The sequence below is a fragment of the Equus quagga genome, chromosome 1 (assembly GCF_021613505.1).
Source record: "Equus quagga isolate Etosha38 chromosome 1, UCLA_HA_Equagga_1.0, whole genome shotgun sequence".
Lineage (NCBI taxonomy): Eukaryota > Metazoa > Chordata > Mammalia > Perissodactyla > Equidae > Equus > Equus quagga.
Window position 1 is genome coordinate 113,271,341 of NC_060267.1, and position 12,411 is coordinate 113,283,751.

A 12,411-nucleotide genomic window follows, 5' to 3' on the forward strand; every position below is an offset into this window, starting at 1 on the left:
TATACTCTTACAATAAAATAATATATAGCAATGGGGATGAATGAAATATGATTACGTACAACAACATGAGTGAATCTTACAAATACTGTGGGCTATAAAACCAGACTCAAAGGAATACATATTGTATGGTTTTATTTATAGAAAGCTCAAAAAGGCAATATTTAACTATAAATTTACCAGAGAGATAGTGGAGAGGAGGAAGAAAGTAATAGCTGTGGGAGATCCAAGGGGAGGGCCTTCTGGGGTGTTGGCAATATTCTATGTCTGGATCTGGCTTAGTAATGCCTCATTGAGCTATCTATTTAAGTACTTTGTAATTTTCCGTATGTCTTAGACTTCTTGGAAAGTATAGTATATAAATTCATACCTTAAAACACGATGAATATTTCCAGAGGTTGCTACCAAAACCTCTTTATTATTTGTATTTACTTTTTAGACACTTGATTCTAATTTGCTAGTTAGGTAACATTACATATATGTTAATAATAAATCCAAGAAAATATTTCATCTGATTCTTTAGTGTAGACAATTCTGCTGTAATTTCCAACTAGTTTTATAAATCTCAACAGCAAAATCTCTGTGGTACATAACAGCCTCCAAACCATTTGTCAAGTAGTATGAGGGTAATAAACAAGCATTTCAGCTTTGGGTTTCACTCTCAGTTTTACACATCAGAAACTTTCAGTTTTGATAGGATGAGTACCCTACTTTCTAACACCTCCCTCTCCCACACCACCTCTTAGCCTGTGCAGCTTGAATGTGCAATTTTATTCAAATAGACCCAAAAGACTAGGTCCTGCTGAATATAAGTAGAGGTAGGAGGTGGGAGAAAGCTTGAATTTTGAAGAGCATCATTTCTGATAAGATACATAAATAGATGTCCAGCAGTGATGATGAAGGAAAAATGAAGCTAAAACATTGAATAACCTACTTCCCTGTTGATTTTTAAAATAAACATAATAGCGGCTTGCTGTAATTCCACCCTGCTCAAGGTCCATTTGTTTAAGATGTGAATTATTTTTGAAAGCAAAGGCAAAGTTTTCTCCTTGATATGATATCAATTGGCAGTTGCGTTATTATTGCATGAAGACAAATTGAGAATATTAAATCCATTGTGGCATTATCTAGTGCTATTTCCAGAATAATCACGAAAAACCAATGCTAATTTGTCAACTTTCTTTTAGCCCGCTTTGTTTAGCTACTTCTTTTCTGATGTACAAATAAAGGTTAAAAGCCATCTAGCATTTTACTTTATAATTAGATATGCATTACCTACTTAACACACACTTCACAATTATCAGAGACTTCACAACTTCCACTTCCACAACTTCACAACGCGTTTTTAAGTGTTATTTTTAAAACTCCTTCTCCTGGGTTGTAATTTCTTTTTCAGATATAAACGCACTTTTATCACTGTATCATCAGGACCATGTATAACTGTTTTTGCTTTTCTTATACATGAAAATGTTTTAAAGACATTCTGAACTGATCAGCAGCCACAAAGCTTTTAAAATTTATTTCTAAATGTGTTTTTTTGTTTATTTGTTTCCTGCTTGTACAGACCCTGGGCAAGAGACAGAAATAAAAATAGACATCACCTTTAAATACACAAAAATCTTAGAAATCCTTTCTAAAGAGTCAAAGACCTTTATATCATGACTTTCACCTGGAGACATTTTTTGTTGTACTTTACGGTCTTTGACTCATGTGGATTCTGTTCTACTTCTATCTAAACATAAATATATATTTAAAAATTGTTTTGAGCTGTTGTAGCTTGGATGACCTTGGGCAAGTAACATAATTGCCCCACCTTGAATTTCTCCATCTGTAAAACATATTTAAAATGGCTTACAGGAATAAAGACGAATGGCATTGCAGGTCTAAAACCCTTGGTACTCCTCTGGAAAAAAATTACTATGATTGTAAATGCCTACATGTTTATAGACCTTTAAAATGAATTATTATTGCATTTTAACCTTGAGCCATCTAAAATCAGCTCTGTGACATGGAACATGAATTCTTTAAGCCCATCTTACAAGTGTGAGAATTAGGGTTTGGAGCCCCTCAAAATATGTGTGCTGTGGTTTTAATAGTGTTAGTCATATCATTAATGTTTCATACGGATATTTTTAGTGAGAAGTAGGTGGCGCTTTCAAACTGCATTTTATAACCCACTTCAGAATTCTTAACATCATTCAAAATATTTCCATTGTTCTTAGGATTAATACTGGTCTCAAACTTGACCTATTAATAGTAGCATGGCCAGACCTCTGCCGAGCTCTCCATCAGCAACTCATACCAGTCTGCCAGTTGCCCTTACCTGCAGCTCTACATGTAATAAATATTTGTCCTCATACCAACCTTTTGTGAAGTGGATAATATTGACACCCCCATTTTACACCTGAATTAACACTTGTGCACAGTGTCACACTGACTGGGGAATATTCTTCTAACATAGGTAGTTCACCTCCGGTGCCTCTGCCTAAAAACATCATGCCATGATGGATTTTTGAGTGTTTCTTTGGCATTTTATAATATCACCCAGTTAATCCATTGTTTGTAGATTAAGCTTGGAAATAAATTTGGGTAAACCTGGCTCAAATTATTTTTCAGCTTCATCCTAGAAAACCAGTCATTTCTTAATCATGGCCTTCAGCATTCCAGTTACTATGCTTGGTGTTTTGCCAATCTCCTGGCATTATCTCCAATACTTGAGTCTTGTTCACATATTTGCATTTCCTCTTGCTTTCCTTTCAATATGAATGTTCTCCTCCACCCACTTTCTGTATCTGGAAGTAATATTTCAAGGCTCAATTCAAGCCCCGTTGCCTTAAGAGGACTTCCATTGCCCTTTCTGAAATCCTGGCAAACTTTACCACTTTCCACTCTGGGCTCTCTTATAGGTTAAATCTACTTCTTTCACTTCACCCAATGCTTTTTTTGAGGAAGTGCAGTGGACAGTAGGAGCGTGGACTTTACATTCCGACTGCCTGGGTTTGAATACTGACCCTGCCACTTACTATTTGTGTGATTTGGGGCAGGTTAGTTAATTGTTCTATACTTCAATCTGCTCATCTGAAAATGGGATCTATGGTAGCTGGCCTCATAGGAGTTAATTTACCCAAAGAGCTCAGAACAATGCCTGCCATATAATACGTACTATGTAAGTGTTGGCAATTTCTTTCCTTTTTTTTTCTTTTTTCATTGTACTTCAGGTTCCACCTGTCTGCTCTGTGAAGACGGGGAGTAGCTGTTTCTCATTTCTCATGTAAGCTTTAGGCCCTAGTGCTGTGCTTGATGCACATCAAATCAGTTGTTTTTCTGGTTGCTTGGTGCGCGAACACATGAATGGTCAGTAAGGAGGCTCCAATCTAGCTGCTTTTCCCTCTGCAATAAGCGAATAAACTAATTTGAAATGGGATCTGTGATTAAATATTAAATAGTGCAGAACCAAAATGGCTTATTCATGAGTAACTTTTATCCCAAATGTTTATCTATTCATTGGTAGAATAGCATATTGTAAGAATCTCAAAAAAATATATATACACTGCTCAGTGAAATTATAGATTTCTTTCAAAACACCTGTCTTTTTTCCTCAAGGGTGACATTTTAAACAGCAATGACAGATGCAATGTTCTCTCACACAAGTAAAGAGTAATTCATTAACATACATATGAAAGGAAGAAGTCTACATTCAACCTTTACCGCCAAAATCCTTGAGAAATAAAAGAAATTCAAAGCAGCTACAAGTGTAGCTTGTACAAAGTCAAACTGGTTTTATCATTCAAGAATGTCAGGGTGATAAGAGGAGCTCCTCGTGACTAGGCACCTGCTGAACTTGCTTTAGGATTGAAGTTGAGTAGGAGAAGAAGGCAGAGCTTAAGTTAAAATCTACCTGAGAAGTTGGAATGACAGAATGTTATGTGGAAGAGCTGAAAGGTGCTATTCTAATCTAATATTCAAAACATAACTTTAAGAAGTCCACAGAGACATTTTACTTGTCCGGGTAACATAGCTGGTTAAAGACAGATTTGATTTAGGACTATATTTCATAAAAGGTAGTTTTTATACACAGGACACATTTCAGGATGATTTCATTTCATGTTGAGATGATTCAGGATGAGACAGAATGTTACAGGCTGAGTCTGAAACAAACTCCAAGAATGCTTTCGGATTGTTGAACATCAGGATAAAAGTTACCCAAAAAAGCCTACAATTATCTAGAGGTGTGTACCTACAGTCTCTCCCATGGACAAGTGAAGCTCTATAAGGCTATTCACACACAGTCCATTTGTTCTCAAGGTCAAAGTGACACCATACAATTGACTGCCAACTGGTGGGAAGCAGAGTCATTGACACAGTTTTATTTTGATGTATAGCTTGGTTCTTACCTCTGGAAATTCATATGAGTAGGACTTCTGGACCTAAATTTTCTATCAATAAGTAAACAAATATCTTATATTAAATGTTTAGTGTCTGTCTTACTTTGGGTTCCTCAGAAGCACAGCCTGAGGCAGAGATTCAAGTGCATATGATTTATTGAGGGAGCACTCCTAGAAGAAAGGGAGGGAGGGAAGCAGGATAGAACAGGGGAAAGAAGGAGCTAAGCGAGAAGGGGTTCCCAGCTGTTGTCTAGCTTTAGCCTGATTCCATGGGGAGCTCTGGGCATGAATTGCAGAACAAGGGCAGCTGTGGGCATCAATAGCTAGAGATGGGCACACTGCCCATTAAAGGGGATCTACACAGGGCGTCAACAGCATCTACCATCAGGCTTACTGGGAAGCTTACTGTCTGCAGGTATGGTTTATTATTTTGACAATTATTATGCCAATAGCAAATGAAACAAAGAAAGAAGGCCCAAGGGTCGGCCCCGTGGCTGAGTGGTTAAGTTTGTGTGCTCTGCTTCGGCAGGCCAGGGTTTTGCTGGTTCATATCCTGGGACATGGCACCGCTCATCAAGCCATGCTGAGGTGGCGTCCCACATGTCACAACTAGAAGGACCCACAACTAAATATACAACTATGTACCAGGGGGCTTTGGGGAGAAAAGGGAAAAATAAAATCTTTGAAAAAAGAAAAGAAAGAAGGCCCAATTGATGTGTGTGGGTAGTGTTTGAAAAGGACTGAATACTGCAACACGCAAGGAATGAGTCTTAGAGTCTGAACTTTTATACTCAAGTTCCAACCGGTTCTCTAACGACGTACCTTAAAAAAGCCTCAATCACAATGAGCCTCAGGCTTTTAATCTGTGAAATGGGAACAACAGTAGCCTCCTATAGTTGTTACCCAGTTCAAGAAAGAACTGGGTAATATATGTCAAACCACCTGAAAGTCTTGAAAATAAGAGAACAAGGAACTGGTCTGGAAAGGTTTTAAAATGTAAACTAGTAGATTTTTCTACGAGTAACTGTAGCAGTTTGAAATGTGCAGACATTTGGCCAAATTGAGGGAGGTAATAAAAATGAGAAGAAGAATTAGGGCTATCATTTCCTAAGTGCCTATAACGGACAAGGGGCTTCTCATTCATTATCTCAGTTAATCCATGTCATTGTCCCATGATACTGCATAAATTTCATAACAGAGGCTTAATGTTCTTAAGAGGTGGCTTAATTTTATATCAACGGATGTTTAACAGAGACAGAATTGGAACTCAAATCTGTTTGTATCAAAAAATCCTAACATTTAACCACCATTGCTATCCTACCATTTAACCACCATTGTTATCTATTTTTTCTACCAAAGTAGACATTGTTGGGAGTTTATGGAGGCTGTCCTGAGAAATTCAAATTACGTTGAAAGACAGATCTTGCACTTTAGGAACTTGCCATTTGGTTAGAGACTAGCATTCAGACTCTACTCTTTCTGTACGAAGAACCAGAACAGATACTTAATAGGGAAAACATTTTTCATCTTTTTTATTTGCTAAGACTTATGATAGAGAAAAATATCCTAATAAAATGATTAGTTTATTCCACTGAATTCTGATGATGCTACTTTTTTAAAATAGTGATAGAATACATAGTAATATAAAATTTACCATTTTAACCACTTCTAAGTGTGTAATTCTGTGGCGTTAAATACATTTACATTGTGTGATCCTCACTACCATCCATCTCCAGAACTTTTTCGTCATCCCAAACTGAAACTCTCTATCAGTTAAACACTAACTTCTCATTCTTTCCCCGACCCTGCCCCTGGCCGTCACCATTCTACTTTCTGTCTCTATGAATTTGCCTATTCTAGTTACCTCAGATAAGTGGAATCATACAATATTTGTCCTTTTGTGTCTGACTCATTTCACTTAGCAGAATGTTTTCAAGGTTTGTACATGTTGTAGCACATGTCAGAATTTTATTCCTTTATAAAGTTGAATAATATTCTATTGTATGTATGTACTATATTTTATTTATCTATTTACCTATTGATGGACATTGATTGTTTCAGCCTTTAGTTGTTGTGAGTAATGCTGCTATGAACATGGATATGTAAATATCTGCCAAAGTCCCTGCCTTCAATTTTTTGGGTATATATATCAAAAAGTGGAGTTGCTGTGTCATGTGGTAATTCTATGTTTGATTTTCTGAGGAACTGCCATACTGTCTTCTAAACTGGCTGTACTGTTTTACATTCCCATGAGCAATGAGCAAGGGTCCCAGTTTTTCCACGTCTTTGTCAAAACTTGTTATTTTTTTTTTTTGATAATAGCCATTCTAATGGGTATGAAGCAGTATCTCATTGTGGTTTTGATTTACATTTCCATAATTTTTAATGATGTTGAGGATGTTTACGTAGGAAAACTTATTCTTGATTAGATATTTCCCTTCTATCATTTTCTCTCTTTTTTTCTTTTTCTTTCTCTCTTTTCTCTTTCTGGAAGAGTAAACCTATTTCTGAAATTAAGCATAGATTTGCATATGGATGCACGTGATTTCTTCGGACGAGATTTCTGAAAGTTTATTTTGCGTAATTAACATTCTATATTCCTTAAATGAAATTAGAAGAAAGGATTTGTAAATGAAGGCTCCTGGGCTGTAAGTCACCAACCCTTTTTTGCTTCATCTCTAAGATCCTTGTGCTCATTTGTACAAGAAAGTAAACCCCTGAGAGTGGGTGGCAAAGCTAGACCAGGTATTTTCACCCTTTTTAAAGAAGTTCTTTACTACTTGGAATGAACAACTGACTTAAGTGATGTTAGAAGGCTACTTATGAGATACAGGAAATGAAGGGAGATAATTTATAGGTAATTAAAATGTGACAGTTATGTTTAAAGTTGATTCAAGTCAACAGAGATAATTACACTCAAGCAAATCTCTTCCTGGACTCAACAGGAAACACTGCAGGCATGGCACCACTATCTGTACTGGACAGAAGAAACAGAATGATGTGGTTTTTGCTTTTGTTTTTTCAAATTTCAGGCTTAAAACCTAAGATCCTTTAAGTTTGCGGAAGAAAGATCAATTAATGGATATAGGTCTTTCTACTTTTTGCATGAATAGCAATAGAAATGCTTTCAGGGATCAACAGTCATACACCTTCAACCCCAACAAGAAAATTTTATGAAGAGACAGGAAAGGCAGCAAGGACAGAAGAATTGATTTCTCCCTATCATCCGAAAGAAAGCATACAATTTCTTCTTAATTCAAACCTTTCCTCTTTTTTAGCAAAGACAAAATATATTTTAACTTAGAGAAGCTTCTAGTTACATGTATTTTTAAAGCAGAAAAAGGGTAAGAAATAATAATGTAGGGGATTTAAAAAATATTTTTGTTAAAAGACGGGGACTAAAAAGAGGAGGAAATATATAACTATTTAAAGTACAGCACGTTAATTTTAGGCATAGATATTCAGTCGTTTTCAAGAATGAACAGAATCCTTAGCCGTCAAGAAATTCAAGAGTATAGCAAATAATGTGCTGTATGGGTTTTCCTTTACCAGAAAGTCAAATTTATCCTTATGGAATCTGATACAAATTCTGTGTATTTTTCTAGGGTCATCACTTATCCAAGCAGCAGAAATAAATAATTATTTTGGAAGAATCATTCAAAGGAGGTAGAGCAATTGCTTATCTGTAAAATAAGTTTCTCAACAGTATTTTGCTCCCTATTATTTTTCCCAGGGATGGTCTTAGCTGAAATGCAGAAATCAAGTATTGTGATTATCTTTACCTAAGTTTCAAAATAGCCACCAGCGTTTGTGCATACTCCATCTAGCTTCATAAACTTTTGCATTATCTTTCTATTTCCACAGATATAAATAGATTCAGATACATTTAGCAATGTGTGTGCATATAGAAGTGTGTGTGTTTGTGTGCATGTATGTGAGTATACATATGACCAGATATGTATATATGTATATATATACACATGTATAATGCACGTGTGTATATTTGTGTATGCATGTGGCCATATATATGACCACATACATATATATGTATTTGTATACATATAGATAATGCTCGTGTGCATATATATGGCCACATGCATACACACACACACATATATTCAGAAACAAAGCCTTCTCCAAAATGGTCAACGTAAGGGGATCTATGTGTGAAGCAAGGAATCGTTGGAACACAAGACTTGTAATGGGACACAGACCCAATTATTAATTAGTATATCTACTGATGGCTAGGTAGTTCCACAAAGTGAACTTTGGACATATATTTTATTAATAAAATTTCAAAACAATTATTTTTTCAAAGTAATAGACAGCACAGACCTTTCCACAATATCCTGAAGGAGTAATTGCTAACTCTTCAGCCCCCAGATAGACCCTCTGAGGTAGGCAGGGGTGGGAGTGGGGTGGGGGAGGAGGTGCAAAGGGACAAATGCAAGCCTTCTACTTCATCCACATCAACAGATATAATTACTTTCAAACAAGGTTTTCCCTGGATCCAATATGAAACATTTCAGTTCCTGGAAACATTGTATATAAAGGATATAAGAGGCAGTATGTCTATTGTTCATCTGCTAATGTCCCCAAATGTCACCAAGGTAATTACTTGGATGACATTTATGTGACGCAGCTGGACATTCTTACAGTTAATATAAAGTCTGCCTTTGGCAACCACTTTATTTCCACCTACATCAAACTGTGGGTTCATGATCACATTTCCTAGGAGTACAGCCGCCGCCCCAAAAGACATCTCTGTCCTTGGCTTTTTCTTCCTGTGCTCTGCACACTAATACCCAATGCAAAAGAAAAAGAAAAATAGTAATATATCACATATCTTTATCTTACCATTTATATCTGGAAGTTTTTGAGCTGTTTCTCAATATAATTGACAAATATAATAACAATGACATTTTCTTCTTTTTTTGAAACACATTTCAACAATCCCCAGGAGTCCAAATTCACAAAATGCACACGGTTAGAACTTCTCGCCTCTATAAATTCGAATTCCCTCTCAAAGAGCAGATGACTGGCAAAGCTGAATTTTTTTCTAGTATAAATATAATAAGAATATTATATTTTCAGAAACACAAGGATTATAGGTTTTTCCCACAAACTCACATGCAAATTGGAGCTTCGCCTTCCGACTCAGAATCGTCCCCAGAGGGTTGGTGGCCAGGCACTGGTATATGCCAATATCTTGATCTGTGTGGGGGCTACTGATTGCCAAACTGCCTCCATCCAACCTGTAGTGATAACTCATGGTAAAATCAATATCTCTGCCGTTTTGCTTCCACCTTCAAGGGAAAGAAAAATCAAATTATGCTATTATATGCAGATTTGACCACTCTTTGTCTTAAACAACATCTAATCGTAATTTCTGACACCATTTAAAAAAAATAAAAACAAAAACATGCTTACATATGGAGACAATTATACCAGTTCATCCAAGATAATTATCTTCATGGGCTCAGAGATATCAATATCTAGGTTATTTTAAAGATCTTCCACTCTTTACAAATTACAAAAATTCACTCAAATGTGTACAAAGAGGCAACAAAAGTCTTGACATGAGAAATAAAAATTAGACATTTAGTCAATAATACTGGCTATGCTATTCCTTTGGCAACTTTTTGGATAACATATACCATACCTGAACACCCACAACTGATACCGCAAAATTGAATGTCAAAAATGATTTAGAGATAGAAATCCAAGAAGAGTGCTATATTACAAATGACACAAAGAAACCAGCAAAGATTTTACAATGCTTATTGGAGGCTGACAACAAAACAATAATGAGCTGACTACTTTAGAACATGATTGTCTCAGTCTCTTACTTGGAAAATTAATCACACAAACTATTTCAACAGTACTTAGAAATGCCAAACTAAAATCATACTTTAACAAAATGAATGCAGTTTGAGAGGTTTTTATTTTAAGCATCAAACAGTCCCTTGGCCTCGGGCACGTTCAGTGGTGTAGTGGTTAAGTTCGCACACTCTACCTTGGCGGCCTGGGCTTCCTGGGGTGGGATCCCCAGTATGGACCTAGACACCTCTTCTCAAGCCCTACTGTAGCGGCATCCCACATACAAAATAGTGAGAGATTGGCACAGATGTTAGCTCAGGGCCAATCTTCCTTGCCAAAAAAAGAAATCTCTTGGCTTACCTATTAGACAACAATCCTTTAGTACATGAATGAAGTAGCAGAAGAGACTTAAAATTATATTCATTTTCAAAGAAACATAAGATGTTTTAGGAACTTCATTGGTCATTTTAAGAATACCCAGTAATTGTTTCTAACTGAACCCACTTCCTCCACCTTGTAACTCCCTAACTTTCATCGAAATATGCAGGCATTTTGAGGTATGAATATTGCATATTTAGCGAGATACATTGCTAGGGCACAAGCTGTGTGTAGTCACATAAAGCGTTTTAAAAAACATTGAATAGATTGTATTAAGACAATCAGTCATTTAGAAAAACAAGTGGAAGGGCTATGGAATATAGCCAATTTCCAAATCATATTTCCAAACCAATGCCAACTTTGCTATGATTCTTACTTTCATACTGAGATTATATTAAAAATGTTTTGGTTGGGTTGGCTAATTGTAAGAAAGGAATGACATTTTACAGAATTATTACAAATTTCATTGACTTTTTAGGAGCATCTTGAAACATCCCACGGACAGAGTCTAGCAAATGTATACCATTTGAGGAAAAGAAATACGAACTTAGGTAGTAATCTACCCTATTAAAGATGAGAAGCTATTGACCAAATATAAATCAACCTGAGGTTTTGAACCAACTTTGTCACTTTTGAATTATTTAGCCTTTTCTTATGCACCTCAACTTCTTTTTAACAAAAGGAAGTTAAAAGACAACAGTCAAAAATAGCACATTTTGTTTGCCAGAACTTTCTGCCAAACTTTTTTTCCCAGAGAAATTTGTACAGTTTCGTGTTCTCAATATTAGGAGAAGACTATCTCAAGACTCCAATATTCTCCTTGCCAGCACTGTAAGACTGTCTTTCATAATTTGCTTACAGGGCATGATCTTTGGACCACTATGTTCCCTTTCATTTTCAAAGCAAAGGATATACCGTACCTAGTTTGCCAGCTCTCTTTAACTTTGGAATCAATCACTGAAATAACTGCTGTCATCATTACATGCTCCTAATTAAGCTCAGTAATTGTTTTTCAACACAAATTCAAAGTTGTTGGCTTAGCTGCAGCAAATGAATTTTTCACAGTATCCCCGTAATCGTTCTAATCACTATGGTACCATGATTATTAAACTGTGCATATAGATCAGGGGTTCAACTCCTAGTGTGGGCTTTGTCCTAATTAATATGTTTAAATCAATGGAGAAATGGTATTAATGAATTCAAGTGTGTGTCATACACACGTTACTGATAGGGTTGCATACCCAGGAGAATTTCCTGATGATGCAAACTAGGAAATATGCTTTAAATGAGTACTTAAAGCATCTGCATTAATATCATAATAATTCCAGGAAACATAATGGATTTGAAGTAAAATCTTGACGTTTTGATGGGGAATATCCTTCAGTATTAAGCAGTTAAGCCCTGCATCAAGACTACAATGGCTGGGGGCTATGTTTGCACGTGTGTGTGTGTGTGTGTGTGTGTGTGTGTGTGTTTGTGTGTGTGAGTGTTTTTCAAAACTGGACCTTGCTTTAGAATTACATGGAGTGCTTGTTAAATGTGCCTGTTTCTGGGACCATCCCTAGACCTCTGAAGAACTCTACAATGTAAATTTTTAAGTCTCTCTGAGTAATTGTAATGCACACTAAATTTGACACCATTGATGTTGTGGAAAGAGTCTTAGGGCTGGCTTTGACATTTCCTTACTGTGTATCCTTGAACAAGTCACCCAAATTCTCCAGAAGTCATTTCTATCGATTATAAAACTTTCCCAATAATATATATCCTGCTTTTCCCCATGAAGTTGTTAAGAAGATCAAGTGAGGAAATGGATGAAAAGAACAGAAGGACA

General features: G+C 36.2%; 1 protein-coding gene across 1 annotated transcript in view; it reads right to left on the minus strand.

The window, feature by feature from the left end:
* CNTN6 (contactin 6) overlaps nt 1-12,411 on the minus strand; it is a 295,689-nt gene that overhangs the window by 151,650 nt on the left and 131,628 nt on the right. Inside the window, exon 4 of the mRNA XM_046683997.1 lies at nt 9,513-9,688. Coding sequence (XP_046539953.1) covers nt 9,513-9,688 — 176 coding nt within the window. The remainder of the gene's footprint in view (nt 1-9,512; nt 9,689-12,411) is intronic.